General features: G+C 37.4%; 1 protein-coding gene across 1 annotated transcript in view; it reads right to left on the bottom strand.

Moving 5' to 3' along the window:
- LOC105365049 (Krueppel-like factor 5) overlaps positions 1 to 23,854 on the bottom strand; it is a 79,467-nt gene that overhangs the window by 768 nt on the left and 54,845 nt on the right. The window contains exons 2-6 of the mRNA XM_011503122.1: positions 13,543 to 13,836; positions 12,019 to 12,274; positions 11,720 to 11,721; positions 11,299 to 11,593; positions 10,239 to 10,298 (exon numbers count right to left, since the gene is read on the bottom strand). Coding sequence (XP_011501424.1) covers positions 10,239 to 10,298; positions 11,299 to 11,593; positions 11,720 to 11,721; positions 12,019 to 12,274; positions 13,543 to 13,836 — 907 coding nt within the window. The remainder of the gene's footprint in view (positions 1 to 10,238; positions 10,299 to 11,298; positions 11,594 to 11,719; positions 11,722 to 12,018; positions 12,275 to 13,542; positions 13,837 to 23,854) is intronic.

Here is a 23,854-nt window from a genome sequence, read left to right as displayed (position 1 = left end):
TTCTGGCGCTGCTCTAGGCTCGCTTTAGGCCTAGGATCGCCTGGCTTTGAATGTCTAGCATCGCTATTTTCCGTGGGAAGGGCAAACGTAAGGTGTGACCAATGAACTAATCCTATATTATCTCTCTACGAGATTTAATTATTTTATGTTCTCTTTGCTATTTTGCGTCTACAAACCGCACGAGCTAACCGTACAATCCTAATAATGAAGTACAACGATGGATTTCAATGAATATACGTGGTTAATTTACGCAATATAAATGTCTAATGGATTTGTAAGCAAGGATTCAAGCACTACCGTTTAGTATACATGCAATCTGATATTTATGTAACATAACTCGCGGTTAACAAATTTCTCGCTGCGAAAAAGTCTATAATTATGGTAAAGCGGATGCGCATCGAGTATGTCACTTTCCGTTGCTTCAAAATTTCTTATCCCAGATGCTATTATTTTTTATCAACACTATTTACACTTTATCAATACTATTATTAATAACATTAATTTATAAAGCATGACACAAAATATAGTGATCGTAGAAAGTGATTCCATTTCACAAGGATCACGTACATTGTAATCATTAGATAGAATTCACATTTATAATTGCATAAGGGATAAACGAAATAAATTTAAAAGTGCCGAATAGAATAAAAGTAAAACGAAAGAGGCTGCAGCCCTCCTTTGACGAGTCTTTGATTTTCGGGCCAAAAAAAGGAAGTTTTTACAAAGTCGTACAAAGGAACGGAATTTTCCATTCTCCCATAAGTGGAATGGCACTTTCACAACCCCTACGACTGAGCGGGAAATCGAGAGATCGTCATTAGTTCGCATCAGAATAAGAGCGCATTGGTGAAATCGATGAGCCATGTCATTGCATCCAATTCCTATCTATACATATCAACATTTACATAGATATATTTACTTAGATAGCTAAATGAATGAATGGATGGATGGATGGATGGATGGATGGATGGATGGATGGATGGATGGATGGATGGATGGATGGATGGATGGATGGATGGATGGATGGATGGATGGATGGATGGATGGATGGATGGATGGATGGATGGATGGATGGATGGATGGATGGATGGATGGATGGATGGATGGATGGATGGATGGATGGATGGATGGATGGATGGATGGATGGATGGATGGATGGATGGATGGATGGATGGATGGATGGATGGATGGATGGATGGATGGATGGATGGATGGATGGATGGATGGATGGATGGATGGATGGATGGATGGATGGATGGATGGATGGATGGATGGATGGATGGATGGATGGATGGATGGATGGATGGATGGATGGATGGATGGATGGATGGATGGATGGATGGATGGATGGATGGATGGATGGATGGATGGATGGATGGATGGATGGATGGATGGATGGATGGATGGATGGATGGATGGATGGATGGATGGATGGATGGATGGATGGATGGATGGATGGATGGATGGATGGATGGATGGATGGATGGATGGATGGATGGATGGATGGATGGTTGAACGAACGAACGAACGAACGAACGAACGAACGGATGGATGAATAATGTGTGTGCGTGCGTACGCGCGCCCGTACTGGTGGGAGAGGGAAAATGCGCAATTAAGCGATCGCGTTTGTGGTCGACGCTCGAGAGACACACAGCGATGGTAGGCGGTCACGACTACGGTGGAGAAAGAGAGACAGACAAGCACCTCTTCACCGGAGCAGGAGAACCGGAGTTCAAAGGAGAGTTGCTGGTACTGCTTATGTGTGCATGGGAGTGCAGCCGGAATGCCGCGCGAGCGCAGGCCAACTCCCGACAGACGTGTCTCCCTCTCTCCTTATCGCGCCGCGGGGATTAGGCAACGCGCCGGCGTTCTCTCCCCTAGAAGTCAATAAAAACGGAATCGTGATCCTTTCCAATCGCCTAACCTTCTCATGCTCTTTCTCCTCGCGCGCCAGCGAATGCGCACACAAAAGGTCACCAGGATCTGAGTGTGTTTCGCGAGGCTTGGCGGCCGAGTGCGAGACAAGAGAGAAAAGAGGTGAAGATGTCTCGCGACCTAAGAGCTCGACGAGACTCAAGTCTCTGACGACGGTGCCCGGCTGCAACGCTTCTGTCATATCCTTTTATCTCTAATTTCCCCGTCGCTCTAACGCTCACTTACTCTATATTGAAATAGTCTTTAGATATCTTTAGTCTTTAGCTGTTTAAGCCTAGACTTTGCGGTTTCCACGTCTTATTCGACCCGTCGTCTGCTCTCATACGCACCGTTGATAATGGTCATAAGTATTAGTTTACCGTTATTATAATAACTAATCGATTGACTAATCGAAAAGGTAGCTTTGAACGAGGCTCCGAATGAAAGCCTTAAATAACATGTTCTTTACATTCGCCTCTCAAATCCCATTTCTTTCATTATTCATGCGATATTTTCATTTTCGTGGATATTTCATTCTTTACATTTAACGCTTCCTGCATTTCAATTGCAATGGCTCAGCATTGTGGATATAAATAAGATTTTCAATTTACTCTAAAACTTTATATATATATATATATATATATATATATACGTCTATATTATTTAAATGATTGCCTGCCACTTTTCCACAATAACAGAGTGATTTTAATATATTTAATGTTATGTTGATGACTTATTTAAGAAAGGATAAAAGAATTTTGTTTTTTCATTTGAATCTTAAAACTCGGAATACGTCGTATTGAATTGTTAAAAGCATTAAGATATAAATATATATATATATATATATATATATATATATATATTGATTTTTTAAAAACATATATATATATATATATATATATATATATATATATATATATATATATATATATATATATATATAAGCAATATTTTAAAATATACATCTTGACACGTTAATAAACTATTTTATTAAACTTTAATTAGAAATTCATCGTAATTCTTTAATTAGAATAGAGAAAAATTGATTTTATCATAGTGCAGGTATCGATTAATAATATTCAATAGACGCGATAGCTGAGATATAACTGAAAATAGTGCCCGAAAATGTTTAAATAGTTGAAGATATTAATTGCCAATGGCACATCTTAGCTAAAGACGACAATTATATTACGAGATTAATATACCATAGAGAGGGCACTCATAGAGATGTACGAAAAATTGGCGAAACTCTTCCTGGGACTTTTAATTGGGAGTAAAAAGCAAGTTAAGGCAAGAGAAGCGCGCACGTATAAACGAACGATTGGTGAATCTGTAAAAAGTCGTGATTCGAGCGGAAAACTGTAAGCATAACGAATGACTCGGGGATTTCGAAACTTCAGAACCGGGCTTTTGATGTGCTGTGCTGCATCGACTCTAAAGGAAGTCATTAGAGGAGAACAAAGCTTGCGCGCACACGTAGACGCCTGCCGACACACCTACATATTCACAGATTTGCCCGGTCCGTCTATTAGACGAGATGTTCAAGCGAGTGATTATGCTCGAGGAGGAAGGGAGGAAGACGTAAAGGACAAGAATAAGCGTAAGAAGAATGAGAAGAGGGAGAAAAAGAGTAACGATAAAAATAAGAGAGGAGGACGAGGAGGAGGAGGAGGAGGAGGAGGAGGAGGAGGAGGAGGACGACGACGAGGAGGACGAAGAGGAAAAATTGACGGCGGTAGCAACAGCATCAAAAGCAGGAGCAGCAGCAACAGCAGCAACAACAACAACAGCAGCAGCAGCAGCAGCAGCAGCAGCAGCAGCAGCAGAAGAAGTAGCAGCAGTGGTAGTGCTATTGGTAGTAGTAATGCAAGAGAAAGAGAAGGAGATGTGCAGCGGGAGCTGACCTTTAACTGTAACCGCGTACCGCTGCTGCGCTGGCGCGGCTCACCTGTGAGTACGAGGCTACTACATTAGAAAGGAATGTGCTTACATGATTTTCGCGCGCGGGCTTGAACGCAAAGGCCGCTCCAATGGGAATCGGTCCTCGCCCCCTTTCGCTCGTCGCATTCGTTAATCTGCAATTCGAAAGCGTCCGCGAGATGCGCGGCCTTTTTATGTGCGAGTATTACGCTCGCCGTTGCGAAATCGGCGTTAAAGTTAGAGTAATCGCATGGGCCTCTGTCTGCCGATGCCCTCCATTGTACCCGCTGATTTTACTCGCACGCTCGGAGAGCCTACGATCAATGGGCTCGCTTCTCCTCCTAGATCTTCGCCGCTAAAGCACTCATCTCTTTTTATAGCGATAGTCTTTGCAGCGTGAGGAGCGATAGAGTTCTTTGGAATCGAATGCGAGATGAGCTGTTGGAAGCTAATGCGCCGCTTCTGTTAAAGCTATTGGCATATACCGCTATTTGTCAATGTATTTGTTTGTTGGTATATAGTGCAACGTGGATAAAGCATTTTTTGTTTTTTGTTTTGTTTTGTTTTTTAATTATGCAGACGGCATTACCGTTTAGTCCGGCGTTGGCGTAAATTCGGAAAATCTACGTACGCTCTCCTTTAAATTTAAATTTATTATCTCTCGAGGCTAATCACTACTCTTACTGTTCTTATTCTCTTGGCCATCGTTGCCAATGACAAACTATGCCTTAAATGATTAATTACAAATATCCGGTAAAATTGATTTGTAATAACTGCGTAACGAACGCTTAAGATTAGACATCATCACCGAGCAATCGTTCATGCTTTGAGATCATTAAATATTTCAATGCTTCTAATGATATTTAAGAACTATAGGCAACTCTGATTATAAATATGATAATATTAAAGTCGAATAATATCGAATATAAGAATGAATTAGTAATGAGAATTTTCCGCGAAACAAGATAAGACCTATGTAGCTAATAAAACGAATAAACGACAATAAAATTCCTTTATAACTGTGATAAAGGAAGCAAGAGTAAGAGAACACTTTCGTTTAATTCATAACGTATATTAGATAGTTAATAATTCGAATCGCAAATTTATTTATCGGGCATTTCTTCGATATCTCGAACTATACACATTTCACATTGTCAAAATGCATAAGAACATGAAGCCAAATAACTTCAATTTAATATCGAATATTATTTGAGTTTTTCTTTTTGTCTCTTCAAAAATTGCGTTTCTCAAATTAAGCTCTTTACTGCCATTATACGTTTTCATCGACTTATTGAGATAATAATTGACTATAAAATAAAACTTAATTATACGCAATTAGTATGGCGTCATTTTTCTCCTAATGTTCTCATTCATCAATAATATCGTTATGTTATTATTAAGTTGATCGCGATCTCATAATAGTAGATGATATTCATAATTGCTCGGTCTTATCAAATAATATCGAATTCTCTGGTAGAGCCTACCGTATTCAAGCTAGAAAAATCATACACAATTAAAATTTATTACATTACGTTGGTATAATTAATTAATAATTTAAGTGCATACGATGAGGCCTATAATCTATTATACATTGACATTGGTAAAAGAGACAAACGGTTGATTGCTCGATCGGAGCTGAAACGTCTCTATTCTTGCAATGATATTCTATTAAAAAAAAACATTGACAAAATGACAAAAATTGTTGGATAATAAGTAGCGAGTCGCGAGCGCGGGCAGTGATTTAGAGAGTGAGTGAGCGAGGGAGGGCAGGAGAGGGAGGGAGGTAGGGAGGGAGAAGGAGGAAGTTACAGCGGCACGACCTTTCTCCGAATGGCTTTTCTCAAACGACTCGCGAGCGATGCACGTCCGGCGACAAAATTCATGAAAAAAGAAAAGCAACAACGCCTCGAAAATAAGGCAAAGAAACGGGAAAAAAGGAACGGAATTAATGATGAAATTTTCTCCCGGCACAACGACGCATGCAACTTTCCTTTCGAGCGTGTTTATTTACTCCAGCGCGTTTCTGTATTTCAGAGGCAAGTTATACTTTCATTTAGCAGTGCGTGTGCCGGGGCTCGACGGGGCCTTAAAAATCCGTCGAAGGAAAAGAAAAAAGTCGGAAGAAAAGGAAAAGCGCGAGAGTCGCGGTTAATTGGCCGGCAATGTCCGGAGATGTACCCTGATTTTAAAAGGGTACTTTCCGTTCTTGGCTGCAGTATCCCGTTCCCAATGCGAAAAGAGGCATCGGCATCGTCGGCAGCAGCCCAAGTTGGAAGCGCTCGCGAGAAGGTGGAATGCCGCTCGCCTCGCGCCCGCGCATTCGAGTTTCGTCGGTGCGCTCACGTACGCGCGCGCCTCGCTCTGCCTTGGTGAATGCTCTTTCTCGAAAAGGAGGAGGTAGAGCTGGAGGTGGAGGTGGAGGTGGAGGTGGAGATGGAGATGGAGGTGGAGGTGGAGATGGAGATGGAGGTGGAGGTGGAGGTGGAGGTGGAGGTGGAGGTGGAGGTGGAGATGGAGATGGAGGTGGAGGTGGAGATGGAGATGGAGGTGGAGGTGGAGATGGAGATGGAGGTGGAGGTGGAGATGGAGATGGAGGTGGAGGTGGAGATGGAGATGGAGGTGGAGGTGGAGGGTGGTGGTGGTGGTGGTGGTGGTGGTGGTGGTGTTGCTGCTAGCGGAGGAGAGGGATGGGATGGCGATGCGGAGTGTGGTGAGGGGAGGAGGAGGAGGAGGAGGAGGCTGTAGATGCGAGCGCGCGTTCATTCAAGACGACGACGAGCGCCACGTGCCCGAGGCTCTCAACCCGTTAGGCAAGCGTCCGGAGATTTTTGATGCCGGGGCCGGAGCGCGACCGGGGGCAGGGCAGGGGACCGGGGACAGTGATGGCGGCCGAGGAAGGGGGTCGGGAAGGAAGTACCGGATACTAGCGGGCCACAAACTTTCTACGGCCGGTCTCGAATAGCGTATCCAAAGAGAAAAGTGGCAAAGAGCGGCGTCTGAGTTTTGGGATCTGTTTGCTCGTCGGATGAATGGTTTTTGAATGAATGAATCGTGCGTAGAGACAAACGCGAGTCTGGGGAGCTTTGGCCGTTGCCGCTACATTCACGACACTCGTGTCTCACTATTTTCATTGCCTAAGGTAGCGTTGGTCAGAGTTATTCTTCGTTTTCCGAAAGGCGAAATGTCGTTATCGTAAGGCCGGGAAAGCTACGCGTGATTTAAAATTTTAAAGATCGATTTTTATACCCAAATGCGTTTTCGATACTCGTACATTACTTCCATGGTTTTGGCAACTTTATATTTTCTCTGCTAAAACGAGCACACACTTCACTCGCGCATTGTATTTCTAAATGTCAATTTGTACTAGGATTATTCGGAAATGTCTCGTTCATTATCTCCCTCTTTATTTTCTACCTCATTTCCGCGAGAAAAAGATCAAATTCATTCGTTTATTATTACTCTTACTATTATTATTCATATCGTTGTTATAATTGTTGTTATCGTCACTGATATTATTATTGTTGTTGATGATGTTGTTGTTGTTGTTGTTGTTGTTGTTGTTGTTGTTGTCGTCGTCGTCGTCGTCGTTGTCATTGTCGTTAATATTATATTGAATTGTTATCATTATTTGTTTATATAATACGAGATAAAAATTTCGAAACTTTTGTGAACCGTGTGATGAAGAGATTATGAGGCTTTGCAGATGCAGGTCAGGTCATTATACAACGTCGCGTCTGCGGTAAAAACAGTACTCCTTACCGCTAGTTGATAACCGGCAATTTGGTTACACTCGTTGACCCTACCAAGCACGTATTTTAATTCAAAGGTATTGCGCTTAATCTCAAAAGATTCCGCTTAATTACAACGGCTCATTGCAAAAATAAACCTCTCTAATACAATATCGAAGCACAATTTAATTTAAAGTTGCGTTCAAATATTACCTTCGCACACGATTCGGCTCGCGTTCTCAATAATTCGTTGTTCATTATTACAATTTACGAATACGAAAATACAAATACGAAATAAATTGACATTTTCATGCTCATTGATGATCATACATGGGATGGTAATTTTATTACAAATATTACAAAGTTTCATTCACAAGAGACATAATCTCAATTCTTAGCATATTTCACGTACTTTAACTGATAAAGGAATAAAAAAAAAAAAAAAACTTATTAATAAATACTTTGCCATCCATTTAATATTTGTAAAATGTGAATTATCCTTAATTGATAGAATTGAATGAAGTTTTGATTGTTTATAATAAAATTTTAGTCTTCGTGAAAAACAATTAAACAAATTTAAGTATAAAAACAAATGTTAAGAATAATAAATTGGTACGGTTAGAGTACCGTAAGGATGATAAAATCTCTTAGAGAGAGAGCGAAGATCAATCAATTGAAGTACCTATGTAAGACTATTATTACAATGTATGAAAAAAATATTATTTCTATGTGATTATACTGACATATGAACTTTTCAAAATTTCTTCAGATTTTTTTCCTATTATTATTAAAAATATCGATTATAAATATAGTTCTAAACATACGAATAACTCAGTGATAATAAAACGACGTTTGTTATTAATTATGATAATTGTCTTTATTCGATTGATAAAAATATTATTGTAATGCTTATAAGCCATTCAGTACTAAAGTAGAAATACCCTTTTGATAAAAATTAAATAGGGAATAATTTATATATTGTATTTTTTATAGAACAAAACAATAGCTTTACGGTTATTAAGATTAAAAAAAAAAGCAAATACTATCTACGAGTGGGGGGTGGGGGGGGGGAGGGAAGTGGGGGGTGGGGGGTGGGAGGGAGGGAGAATTTGTGATTTTAACACTAGATATATAAGTTAGAGCTTAAAAGTTTTATACAAACACGGGGAAAAATCTTCTTGTACAATCTTCTGGTACTTTATTTACATGTATCTATCTAATATCATGTTCACGCATTTAATTAATAAAGAATTAATAATTAATATATTTACAACTTTACAGTTATAAGAAATAGTCGATATTTCATTAAAAAAATGAATAATAATTATTATTTATATAATATGAAAACTGTTTTAATAAGAATTTTACAAAGTATATGCAATCTTATATAGTTGAAGCACTTTCTAGGGAAATTAAATGGTTGAATTAGACTTGGTTTCAGTTAGTAAGATGAAGTTAAATAAGACTATGGTCGGTTGTGGTCGCTTTCTTTATTGTTATAATACCATTCTCAAATGGAAAAGAAAAAGGAAATTTTAAACGAATAATCAGTACCAAAACTACCAGAATTACAATTCTTTAAGCTGACTTTAGTGGTAAATTACTTGCAAAGCGACATAATAAATGAAGATAATAAATGAAGATTGTGCAGATGGTGGACTTATTGCAAATTTAAAAAGTAGATGAATTTTCGATACAACGTTAAACATAAAGAAAAGTAAAAAATAATTCTTTATTCGTTCGTTAATATAATATTTCTAGATGCTTGATAGATTTTCACATACGTTATAGTTATAAAATCAGGTAAGTTGCCAAAGTTTCGGTGTTACAAGAGCCTTGAAGACGAACTACTTGTTGCTAAAGACCATCCAAAGACATTTTTGACACGAAAACATTTATATATTATTGTTACATTAGTGATTAATAAATACGAACCTTGCAATACTTTGCATACCTATCGCAGATTTTAACGCTAGGTTTTCGGTTAGGTCTGGCTACATTACATATTGCGACTTGCCCACAACGCATCAGCTCGCTTACCGCATTTTCTAGGGACTTATAGCCGAGGCAGGAGCATGCGTGCATGCACGCGCTTGCACACGTGTGCGTGACTGCGCGCAAGCGGAGCCTCGAGTGTAGAAGAACCACGCCCATAGAGACATACTCGCAAGGCTTTTGGCCTATGTATGCGTAGCCTCCTGTACGAAGCGCGCGACTTGTTTTCTACGACTGATTCGCGAGTACCTCGCGAGTAGCACACGCATTCATGAAAGTACTAAAACACATTTGTCAAAGGTTCGTGTCGTTATCTCTCACACTTTCAGGATTCACACGACGGTTTTGTGACGCAGCGCGAGTGATTTTCACGAAATTTGGATTCCCGACACGTCCGCGAGCTATTGTCGATTTCGCAGCTGATAAGATACCAGGAAAAAAAAATTGTAGCTTTATGATGCACGGATAAATGTTAAAAATGTTGGTTTTATCTATATCCAATGTAAACAAAGGAATAACTTGCTCTTTTGGAACTTGAGTCTGGCTTTCTTATCGCATTGCTTAGTTACTGCCAGGACCATTAAGCGGAGAAAAATTATGAAGCTGCAATTTTGTAAAAGCTATCCTCGCTTGTTTGCTGGTATATGTATAAGCGCGCGCGTCTGTGTTTTGAGTGCTTACCCGTGTGTATTCGCTGATGAGCCTTAAGGTGCGAACTCTTCGTATAGACCTTGGTGCATCCTGGAAAAAGAAAAGGACACGACGTTACACTCAGTAAAATAAAAAGCCAGCTTGTTCCCTTTCAATCTCCTTGCTTTTTACGACCTTCTTCTCTTGTTCCTTTTGCTTTTTACAGTGTAGACACTATTGGCGTTATTACCCGAAAGTGTTTCTTTCCTTAATTTAATAGCGCTTCAAATCATTTTCTTTTCTTTTTTTTCTTCTTCAATATTTATTTATTTTTTATAATAATGTAGCATGTGTAATATTCGGATTTTAAGAACTATGTTTTAATGGCAAATTTCTTTTTATACATAAGCAATTGTACTCTTAAAGACAATTCATTAAAGATATTTTATTGTTAAATTATGAAAGAACGTTTGTTGCAATAAGTATTGATAATAAATTTCAAAAAATTACTTCAACATAAGTTCAATAAAATCAGAAAATATTTTGATTACGTATAAAAAATGGAAAATGTCAACAATTTCAATATGTAGATCAATAATGTTTACTGATATAAGCTTGATAAAAATTATAAAAATTAATTCTTTGTATTGTGTGAACTATCTTGATCGTGATTAAAAATTTTAATGCCATTTGCAAGTTTGGTCATTGAACATTTTTATTAATATTATTTTTATTAATATTTTGTGTAGTACAATATACTTACATAGATATAAGAAATTGTATTTTTTTTTTTTTTTTTTTAATTTTATCTATTTTATATCAGTCTTCCATCTAATTTCCAAAATTTTAAAAAGCAAAAAATATTATCGTAGTAATTTCTATTTCATTTTAATTAAAAAATTCCATCGAACTTGCATTATACACAAGCGTTTATTCTTAATCGCTCGTGACGTAATAATTATGCAATAGTATAAAAATATTTCATCGCATCCGATCGATAAAGTTGAAGTAAATGTAAAATAATCTGTTTTAACGTTAGACGTTGGAGATGAAGTGAACATTAGCCGAGTATTGCGCGCGATGAGAATTAAGCGAACGTATAAAATCACACCAATAAAATCACAATGGTGAACTCGGCGCTTTTCGAGTTCGGGGTTGTTCCGTCGATTGAATTTGGCATGGACCGTCGTCGGAGTTTGGATACGGTGGTTCGCCGGATTCGGCAACATTGCTTGGGGCGGCTGGGGGTAAGGGGGCGGCGGCGTCCTCCTGGGTGGTCCACCTAGTGGAGAGCCTGGATCCGAGATTGGAGGCGTCAGAGGTGACACGTACATCAGCCGCGTCATCGAGCCGTAGAGGGCCGACGTAGCATTTGCTCCAGCCTGTTGCTGTTGCTGCTGCTGCTGCTGTTGTTGCTCGATGATGCTGCTACTGCCGTTGCTGTTGCTACGCCGAAACGACATTTTCAACTATTTAATCTTTACAAATGGATAATTTATTACGAACCAATCGTAACCGCTCATTATTTTCACATCTGTTCCATAAGCATTATCATAAAAGTGATCGCTACTTTAATCATCCATTTCTATATAATTAGCCCTGACGATCTATATATATTTTGATGTATACGTACATAATTCATCGATACATTAATTTATAATGTAAATTAATATTTGTGAAATATAACAAATAAATGCGAAGAAATACCGAAGATGATTATGTTGCACAAGATATTAAAAGAAAAAACAAGAAAAGAAAAAAAGGAATAAAGAAGAAAAAAAAGAGAGCTTACGTTGGTTAATAAATAAAGTAACTATCATTTACAGTGTACTGCTGTTGTTGTTGTTGTTGTTGTTACTTGCGCTTGGGTTGTTGTTATTGGTACAGGGGAAGACCTTGAAGGCAGTCGTCCGGTGATGGACCGATCTGCCACTTGTTGTGAAGTTCGATGAGGTGGGCGCCTCGAGGAGGTGGAGCGTCGGCAACGATTGGGGTTCAGTCTTCACTTCCTGGGGCGACAGTACCGGTTGAGGCGATGACAGTGTTGTCGATGGCTCCTCCGATACACTCTCGAGCTTTACATGTAACTATAATTTTCAACAAATTTTTAAAATAAAACCGTATTTAGGTATTTCAACCCATCAATTCATCCTATACATTTTCATTGCTGATTTAAGTTTAGTATTTGCATTAATTGTTTCTCATTAAACACGATATAAAAATTAATAAGGACAATTTACCGTAATAGTGTGTAGATGGAAAGCGTTAGATAAAATCGATGCCTATTAAAATTAATACTTTGACGAAGTTATTAATAATATGCTTTTTTAAAAAATAAATCAATTAAATCTTAAATGTTTTCTTATTCTCTTAAAGTAGATATGTGCCATACACATACACGCTCGTGTACACAGACGCGCGCGCACACACACACACACACACACACACACACACACACATATATATATATATATATATGTGTGTGTGTGTGTGTGTGTGTGTGTGTGTGTGTGTGTGTGTGTGTGCATATCGTTATAGACGATATGTATATATAGTTAAAAATACCGTAACTATTATTAATAACTCTACGCTAATGTATTGACCTCGATAAAATCTAACCTTAGTATTGTTAAAAGTTTTTTTTTTATAAGTAATATACAAGGCAAAATTTTATGATATATTTCTGTAGGGTAAATAATTATCGAGGCAGTTAATAATTAATTTGATTAATAATGTAAATAATTTTTATTGTAAAATATTAGTATATTAAACGAATGTGAAAATGAGTTGTATTGTAAGATTTATTTATTCTTAAAAGTGCAACTAAATGAATTAATTTTTTACTTCGATTATTAAAATAAACTATCCTAAATGTAAGTGATCTTATTTTATTATTTAATTATATAAAAACATCTGTTTAATGTAACCATTTACCTGCGTTAAATTGCCATTTCAACGATAATATAAGTCTTTACATCTATCGTTAAAATAGAAAAAAATGTCTCGAATAATTGTTACTATTATATAATTATGTGTCATTGATAAATTACGAATGGAAATATTATGCATTCGGTGCGAAATAAGAAATATTTATTGGCAAAGTATTACAAAGTCTAAATAAACATCCACTTTTAATAAGCTTACATTTAATAAGCAGCATATCGTTAATCAACAGTAATCAAGTATAACGCATGGAAATTTTAATATCCATACACGACAGTTCAATTATAGTTCCTGAGTATAAAAAAATAATAATAAAAGTCACGACTCGTTAATGATGCAGAACATTAATGATGTAATCTCAGATGGCCGGTGCCGAAAGGCTCAAATTGGACAAATAATAAAAAATACGTACGTGCGAGGAAGTCTGAGATTGGCCGAGCATGTCGGCGTTCTCGGGGTCGAGCTTCTGTATACTCGAGGTAATGTCCTCCCAGAGGGGTGGCCTCAGGAATACGTCGTCGTCGGAAGTCGGTGGCTGATGATTGGCCCCGGGTCCACTTCGCGCCGCTACAAAACTCGCCTGAGGCCTGCAACTTGGGGGCCCGACCTCGAAGAACTCCTCCATCTGACTGTCCTTCTCCTCGTCTTCGAGCCTCTGTAGCCGCTCGAGGTCCTGCCGACACAGCAATGTATCCAGGTCCGATGTCTGCAAAACCACAGCCAAGCCCGCTTATTACTATTTTTACTGGCTTACACTTCATCATCAACATGATATTTAATTTATTTTTCATTTTTAATTACAGATTTGAATTTTTAACTCGAAGTAAGTTCCGATTAGCATATAAATTTAAACTTACTTAAACAAAGATAGACCTATTAATTTTGAATTCAATCGTCAAATTTGATCAACTTATCGCAGTATTGCTTTAATCTGCACTTATTAAACATTAAAAAATTAAATTGTATATAGCATAAGCGATGCTAACCTTATAAAAGTCTTTCTCTGCTAATTTCTATGATCATTTATGCAATTCGGAAACTTTATGTGCACTTACGTACTATTATTTTATTTCTTCGAATTGATTTAATTTCGCGATTTAAGAATTTTCAACAAATTATTGCAATAATAGTTTACAAACTGAAGCTTTGTTCTTTACATCGATAAACAATAAATGGGTTAAAGAGGCTGAGTTAAAAAAATCTTTTTAATAATTAATTTATCACAATAGAATTTACTTTTAGCGTAAGATATTATAATGTGAAAGAAATTACAAAGCCGTATGATATAAATGCATGTAGTATGTAAAGTTAATTATTATATTTAAAATTAATAATATTTTAACGACGAAATATATTTACTTACGTATTAAACAATGTACTTTCATTTTTCATTACAATCAATCTTATCGAATGGTTGTTCAATTATTTAAATGAATAATTTATAGACTAGTAAAGAGACGATGAAGAATCGTTATCATTTTTACATCCTTATTCGAAGTAAAAAAAGAAGAAAAAAAAAACAGATGCATAATCTGTAATCAAATAAATATTTACATTGATATGTGTGAATCTGTAAGTCTAGTATGAGACGAATTTAAATAAGCGGAGAAAAGAAAAGTATAATATGTTGGAAAGCTTTGTCTCTGTTCAGCAGCACTGTCATCTCCATTATTTGTAAATACGGATGTTTTATTTAATGCATGATAGGCGAAAAAAAAAATAATAGAACACTGTCAAGGTCTCATTGTAGGATCAAACAACGATTCGTAAGTGTAAATCTTAGGTCGATAATGCATGATGGGAAGTGCAGTGTATCTTTGAGAACTGCAGATTTGTGAGAGAAAGAAAGGGAAGATTGTCGAGTGGAAAAGGTCGGGCGGACCAGAGGAGGCTGGCTGACTTGCAATATGTTGATCAGTGCATGATAGAGGCGCGCACAGACGCAGTTGATATGCAAGGGACAGGATGCCGAACTCCGGGGCCCTATTTTAGATCTACCGATGCCTGACACAAGTATGGTTCTTCGCATCTCCATCGCTGTAACTAAGAACATGGGCATGAAATTGAATTTCTTTTAACCAAGCAATTTTATCTCTGTTTTTTTCTCTTTCTCTCGGCGTCCCGTTGTTCATTGCTTATCCCGTAAATAATGAATCCAACTAAAATTACCCGTATCCTTTGAATGCTTTTGACTTGAATTCTAAAATTAACTCGTTATATTTTCAATTCAACTAAATTAAATGTCATGTTTATACAGGCTATAAATGCTCCGAATTCGCATATCGAATCATTATTAATTGGCTCTAACGAGCGCTTCCTTTTAATGAAAATATATAGCGATGGTTTGAATAATATAAATTCTTTCATACTGTACAATGTCACATTTTGTGAGGAATTCTATTTTACAAAAATTTCATTCGATCATTCATTTTCCACTAATAAAATTGTTCGGTCGTTAAAATGAAATTTTATAAATAAATTTCTTCGAAAGCACCATTATAATTCATATTATAAGAAATTTTAATAAAAGTATATAAAAATATTTAAAAAATTTGTTGTTTAACTGTGGCTGTGTGCGAGCATAGATTTATTAATCAGACAGTGAACGCTGTTTAATATGGTATTTGAATATTATATTTGAATAAATGTTTGAATATCAATATTTCGACAAGTTCTTTCTATTCCAAGATCATTATACTGTCAAACTAAAAACGCAATGTAAGGTTCTTTCCGTTTAAACGACACACTTAGACTTAGACGAATATTCTATGGAGCACGTTCTAATGCTTTCTAATGCGTTCTAATCCTTTACGCTTCTAATCGTAATCTATTAATCGTATTATATTAAATAACTTATTATATATAAGCATATAATTATGATAATGGCATAAAATATAATATTATTATATAACGTTGTTATATTTTCTGTTCGTATTATATACGCTACCACATTAAACTGTAATAGATAGTTATGTTTGATAGTACGAAATAACCAAGGCACGGTATAATAAAATGAAATATTTTAAAGCATCTTTCGGTTAATAATTTTAATAAGCAAGACGAACATAAATAGCGAACGAGCCCGAGGGAACAGCATAAGTATTAAACATTGTGAGTGACTTATTGAAGCAATAAGTAGCATGATTTTTTAGTGAGAGAGAGAGAAAGAGAGAGAGAGAGAGAGAGAGAATCAAGTTTTAAGAAGAGACGCGATCCACGTCACAGTCGATATATCCAGTTTTTCCGAGCATCTCCAAATGGCTTCGCATCATCGCAAAGACGAAGGGGCGATCCCTTGGATTTGCGAAACCCGTCGAAAATATCAGGGGTGGCCCCGTTGATACACGTGCCGCGTCATTGCTGGCATGATTTGTGGGCGCGTGGCGCCGCCTCCTCAAGAGCGCGCGAAATACGAAAAAACGGGACGCCCCTCTTTGCCCGCCCCGGCGAAAAAATGAATTACAACGTTCGACGAATCGCCCGTGTCATTCTCGCGCTCGCGCATCATTCTATTATCATTAGGGGCAAGGGCTATTGTGTGCGTGAGCGGATCAAGGGGTGGAGCGTGACGCGGTACGGGGCATAAGACGGGTGGGTGGAGGGGGATGGGTGGTACGGAGGGGCTGAGAGGCGAGGGAGGGATAAGCGCGTGACGGCCTCGTGCCGATCGATTTTAAACGAGAGGAAGGCCTCGCCGCGCGCTCAATATTCCCGTCCGAGAGATTTTTATATTTACAGATGCAATGACTAAGTCAATTTTATAATGCCTTTAAGAATTAATATTTCCTGCCCATTGTCAGCGTATATAAGTCGTGAATGCATCGAGAAGTTCGTGTGCGATGCGCCTGTGATTAAATTGTCCGAGCCTTCCGTGTGCGAACTCTATTCCCCAGACGTTTTGTCACTTATTATGCCTAGATCCCTTGGTGGTTGGTATTTTTAAGGATTATCCCTAACTTGTCCTATCTTTTCATTCGCATCGAATGACGCTTCTTACCTGAACACGACGACATCATTCGGATAGTTTTTATCTATCGGATAATGATGGGGCCAAGCGTCTGCGTACGTAAATCTAGATCGTTAGACGTTCAAAGCATTATTAAAGGCTTAAAATTATGAGGCAAAAACGCGGTACCACGAAAATGGAATCAAAACATGAAATGTGTTAATAAACGATTGTCATGAATCCTGGGAACAGTCGAAAAGCATCGGCCTCACAGACCGCAAGAAACTCTTAATGCCCACCTTGAATCCGTAGATAAGCTTAATTATCGGCACGAGCTTGCTCAATTATACGCAATGGTCGTACACCCCTCCCCCTCCCGCCCTCTCACGCTCGCCAAATTTTTCACGTGGTCCATGCGAGAAGCCGCTCTCGTAAAAATAAAACGACAAAGAGCATCGCCTTGATACATATATTATGCACATAACCGACATGGGTGGACCGTGGTAGTATTGTGGTGAGATAATTCGGCACAGATTAATAGAAAGGCCAGGGGGCCTCGAGCCTTTTCATTCTTAAGCTCATCCTTGTGCGTACGAACGAGCATAATAATAGAGACGCGGGTCAGCGCATCCTGCATCCGGCTATTATTGCCGGTAATCATAGACGCGGGGTCAAGGCGGGTTAATAACGCATTCTCCCGCACGAATCTGCGCACCGGGACACCCACGCAGTCCTCGGACGCACGCCTCCACTCCCTCTTTCTCGGCCTTTCGCGTGCACGCGTTTCGGACCAACAGCTGCGAGATCTCAATCTTTGCCTGCTTTTTCAGAAGGCATTAGACTCTCTTTTTCCTCGCATCTACTTTTAACGACTCTTTTTCAATTAGCTATGTAGGAATTACATGCTCCTCTGCTCTCGTCGTGCCTTCCTCCTCCTATTAATCCATAATCACGTTCGATAAATAATACGACTTATTTATAAAAACGGGTTTATACATCACAACAGAGGCATTGCCATTGAAAATTGCGAGCACTTGTCTAGTTTACGCAAGATGAATTTATCTCATCGATCCCCGCAACTGCCACAATTGTACTTTCTTATGCATCACACTTTTATTCTGACTCTATTAACTGACAACGAGTCATCGATATATTTTATGATATTTTACAATTTGTTTCAAATTTCCTATAATTGACATGCACTCGCTAAAACCTAAATGCTCTTCCTCAAAAGTCAACTAGCTTAATGGTAAATTTTAATTGCTAATGATGCACGAAATAAAATATTAATTTCATTTTCGATAAACGTTCTCAATATTTCTTATCTTTTTCCTATCTCACCATAATATATGTTATTTTAATAATAGACAAAGCTCTCTCATTTTAACAAAAAATTGTTTAAAGAATAAGGATGCTTTATTTGATAAAACTTTAAATACTACATTCCTCTTTTTATGGACAATGAAGAGATATCGTTTTTTTTTTTTTTTTGTTGGTTTTAACTAAAATATGTATAGGTAAGATAAATTATCATTTAAAAAGAAACTTACACTTGCTTATGAATGATTGTTATAACTCTGAAAACACTCAACACAATTGGTTTAAAGCATTTCTTCCCAACGAAAATAATCTCTTATTGTTTAAGTATATAAAACTCTTTTTCTTGGAAATTCGCAATGCGTTAGATTATATTTGATTACATTTGTATTATATTGTTTACAACGATCTATTGCTCTACATGTCATTTATTAACTAAAATAAAAATTGAATGGCTTTTTTTTTTTAATTATTTATACAATTTGTAATAAAAGAAAACATTTTGAAAAATATAAATCTCTGTTCTTTGTTAAGCAATATTGTACTAAACGGAAGTTATAAGAATGATTCGTTCCAATTTTCGTTTCATCGTTTTCTTCGTATTTCAAATAAAGCAAGGAATAATACGTTCGAAAAGTGCCTTTTAGATAAAAGAAAAATAATAATTCATACACAATACTTATTTTATAACGAATAGTATGATATTGTAGTAACTAACCGATTTACAATAAAGGTGCCATTTATTGTAGAAATATTGGTTATTTTATCTAAGCAATTATTAATAATTTTCCTAATTTTTCATTTTCATTCATTCTTTAAGCTACAACGATTATTCGAATTATAATAAAAGATGTAAAAGGGAGTGTATTTCGATAAAGTAGTACGGATGTAGAGTGATTAGTTAATCACCAAACCATTATAATGGAGTAAATATCTAAATTTGAATTTATTATATAATGATGAATTTTGACGTTGATTGGATGGGATTTTGTTAGGCTTAAAATTTCTCGTATATACGATCTAATTTAATGAACAAACGCGAAGCTTATTACTTGTGCCCTAAATAGTTGACCACATGAAACAAAAACTAAAGGCCGTAATACATAAACTCGATGATCGAGCTTTAGTTACCCACACGCATGCATATATATATATATATATATATATATATATATATATATATATATATATATATATGTTTATGTTTATGTATGTATGTGTAAATTATACTTTTAGTGTGGAATAGAGATTCTTAATAAAGGAAAGCTCGAGCTCGGATACACGGACGCTACGCGTCAGTTTATTAACGATAAACAAGTTGGGGACATGTTGAAAAGCTGAGGAAGCGCGGCCAGGTTGTGCGAACGAAATTTTCCAGACTGGTAAGTAAGAGACAGTGGTTGGCACATACGATCGACACACTGAATTACGGCCTTGCCGAGGCAGCGGGGCGCGAAAAAAAAGGCCGATGGCGCGTTGGGGTATCGAGAACGCGGCGAAGCTCCTCTCCCTCCCCCTAACCAGTGCTCTTGCTCTCCTCGCGTGTCGTTCTGATTTTGAGGCTTGCATTACGACGAGACGACGGCCCTGCCACGATTGGTCGGTCGGGGACAATAGGGGAGCGAGAAGGAGAAAAAAAGGGGAGACCGCGGGTCGCGGCCATTTTGCCGCGACCGGACTAACGAAGCGTGGCGGCAACGCGCAGAAGCAGCTAAACCCGGCCACCGGTAGCTCCACGCCGAATCAATCTGAGCCACTCCGAGGCCACACCCTTTGACCTAAAGCCGCATTACCCTCCCGATCAGTATGCGCGGATCATTTTTACGTGCAATTTCGTTCGAGTCCCGTATCTTTACTGGCGTATGCTAATCACGACATCCGATGGCAATTGATCGACCCTTGCACGAGCTCGAACTTTGGCCTCTTTCTGCGTCTTCCGACGACGCATCGAGTTGATCAATTTTTGCTCGGCCGACCCCTTTCTTCGATTGCTCGCCTTTGCCACTCTTATGGCTCAGCCCATCTCTCACGCTATCAGCATATTTTTTCGTCCTTCCATTGACTTTGACTCGGATCGAATGCTTTGACTCAGCTTTGGCCTCGTCAACTTACCAATAATCTGCTGCGTTTGTCCACGAAATCTTGATAATTCGATTCGACCATTCAAAACTTTAGATAAATTTATATCTATTGTGTCGTGCTTTATTCAAGTCTGATCTTTATTTAAGCTGAATTATATTAAGACCTCGATCTTTCGATAGACATCGTACTTTTTCGAGCCCACTAGAATACTATTCGTAACTGTCCATAAGAGCCTCAATTGCGTATGCGGACGCGATGAAATTTTGACAATCTATAATTAATTGGAAGGCAATTCTTTTAATTTGTCTAAAATTCAAACTAATCAAACGAGTCCATTGGTATTGAGAAATTCTGTTTGTCATATGAAAGTTCGAGAAAAAAAATTTGTATTGAAATATTTGAGAATTTTGTGAATTGGAAATGCAAGACCGGTACCAAAATGGCTTCTAAAATTGCTTCTTAATTTACTTTCTCAAATCTATGTGCTAATACAGATAGATACTTAAAAAAAAAAAAAAAAAAAAAAAAAAAAAAAAAAAAAAAAAAAAAAAAAAAAAAAAAAAAAAAAAAAAAAACTATTCAATAGTAAGTAATAACGATATAAATAAAAAGCTTTATTTATCCGAGATACCAAAATCTACGTATCGAATTTCATGAAAAATTAAAATTGACATTTACGTGGCCCAACCAGACATTATGAGCTTTTGTGCGTATGCCATAGGTAGAATATAGAGTCTGTGCCGCGCGTATATGTTTGGATTAATTTTAAGAGCAAATTAAACGCTGATCAATGGTCATCAAGGGGTCAGTTGATTTGTATTTATTGTAGTTTAAGAGGTAGCATTCGGTGGACAAGACTATTAATTTCTCGCAAGCTCTTGGCTTAGTCTTTGTCAAGTTTGACGGGCGAAAATATAGTTAAAAAAGCCAAAAACAAAAAACAAAAGAGAAAAAAAAACCATACGTACGAGCGGGGTAATGGGTGATATGAAATTTGATGAAAAAAGGATATAAAATTTGTAACCCGAGCTGAAAGGAACGAAGAAGGGGGAAGGAAAAGCCGCGAAGGCGCATTAATAGATTTAGGTATTCGCGGGAAAAGTGAATTGGTTGTAAATTGCCGGCTAGAACGAGGCTTTGGGGTGAAGCGAGTCGATTGTCGTTAAAGCCAATGAAATTTACGAAGCAGTTTTTGTTCGTAAGCGAGACGCTTGCCAATAGTTTATGCCGCGAATATCGTAAGATGGCCGTTACCGCCGCGCGTGGAAGGACGCGCGCGTTATATACGAGCCATTTGTGCGCCAGAAAAATATCATTGGCTGGTACTCTTTGCGCCATGACGCTGTGGCTTTTCTCAGCCGCGACTCCCTTCTTTATTTGCAGCCTCGGCAATGCAAATAGTTGCGACGCCGCGTGAGAACGCGCACACGTATCTCGGCAGCTCGATTTCGACACTTCGGCTAATCGAACGCAGTCAATACAGTCTCCGTGCGAGCTTTGGCGAGGGATCGACCGATCGTTCGACCGAGGCCATATGCTTATTATCAGAGCGGAAGACGGATATTTGAGCATCGAGCGCCACTTCTTTTGACTGTTTACTTTACGGCTACATTATTACGTACATTGCAGTGGTCGGGCGAAACGGAAACGTCCGTCTCTTTATCGGTAAAAAGCGAAAGTAGCAAATAAGACGGGGGGGGGGGCGTGATTTATTTTTCTTCAACGGCCTAGACTTTTCCACCTTTCAGGAAAAATCTTACCCTTTGTTTGATCGCCGATAAAAGATGTTTAAGTAGATGAAACTCGTATAGAGAAAATAGATTTTACGATATATAGATATAGATATAATGTTATATGGAATTTAACAATTCGACTATTCCTACGTGATATTGACTTTGTGAAATACAAATATTCATGCCTTAACTCGAATTAATGTGTGGTAGATAATCTCGAATCGCCTTGCTCGCCGACTCAAAAGTAAAATATTTTATTTCTTCATCGTCCATTCGTTACCATTATCATTACCATTAAACATTAGAAATATTTTGAAAACGCGTAACAACAACAACAACAACAACAACAACAACAACAAAAATTGCAGCAACAGCACTAACAAACAACGACGACGACGACGGCAACAGTAATAATAATAAGAATAATATACTTTTTTAATTGTGAAATCGACGCTGTTGTAAATGCCCCATTTTTCGATAGTCGAATGAATGATAAAAGCTGCTATAATCAAATAGGTAATTAATAGAGAGAATTTTTTTTTCATACTGCTTATTCGAGTAGCGTGAAATATCTTCAAAACCCATAATATTTAAGATTTTTTTTTAATTTATGATTCATATATTATATTACATTATTATTGTTTTTCATCATACCAAAGCACTTTAACAAACGTATGCTTTCAATGTAACAGAGGCAATCAACACGTACAAAACATATATTGCTTTTAAGAGATAAAAAAAAGCTACATGAGGCATTTAGCATGTATTAGGAAATGATTACGTAAGCTTTTTGAAATGTCATTAAGAATTTAACCGAGTGGTTGTAGAGACATTTCACAACGAAATCAAAAAGCGCTATTTTCAGAAACGACTATTACGACGTGCGAGCACTAGACGTTTGTATATAAATTGCTCATGTGTAAGAATGTCGGATCTAGCTATATTCTATAAGTCGTATTCTATTGTCATTCGGAGCAATACGACCATTAAAATCGAAGAAGAATAAAAAAGGAATAGTGTCGTTATGTGACTGACAATTGCAATAAAAAAAAAATATATATATATATATATAAATGAAGATTTTATATATTGCTTTAAGCTTGAAATAATAATATAAGTTTAATTACTTCGTCAACGATTATCGTGATTTTATGAAATAGTATCAAACGCATAATAATGAATTATTGATATTGAAGAATAAAAAATTAACGATTTTAAGGCTAGAAGAGTGCACGTATATTAAAGACAAGATAGTTTTAATAAAACGATATACTCCGATTGAGACAGGGAGAGAGAGTGAGAGAAGGGGGGGGGAGACTTAAAGAACGTCTTAGTTATTCCTTATGAAATCTCATCTATTAAAGAAGATAAAAAATAATTGTAATTCTTTTTAATTCAATCAAATCATGGGCGGTTAAAGTATTAAAGAGTCAACGGCAAAGGCGTGAGCCGGATAAAACGTTGTAATTAAACATTAAATTATCTGCGGTAAGTAAGTAAGAAAGTAAAATAGAAAGAAAAAACTTAATGTCTTCGACAAAAGCATTAAACAAAAGCAGCGCTCGTAGAATCGAGAAAAGGGCCGTCAAAAGGGGGTAATAAAAGTAAGGGGGGCGAGAGTGAGATATGGGGGGGGGGTATGAGGG

The sequence above is a fragment of the Ceratosolen solmsi genome, unplaced genomic scaffold (genome assembly GCF_000503995.2).
Source record: "Ceratosolen solmsi marchali unplaced genomic scaffold, CerSol_1.0 scaffold45, whole genome shotgun sequence".
NCBI lineage: Eukaryota > Metazoa > Arthropoda > Insecta > Hymenoptera > Agaonidae > Ceratosolen > Ceratosolen solmsi.
The sequence above is the reverse complement of the archived record's forward strand: the minus strand, read 5'-3'. Positions and strand labels throughout refer to the sequence as shown.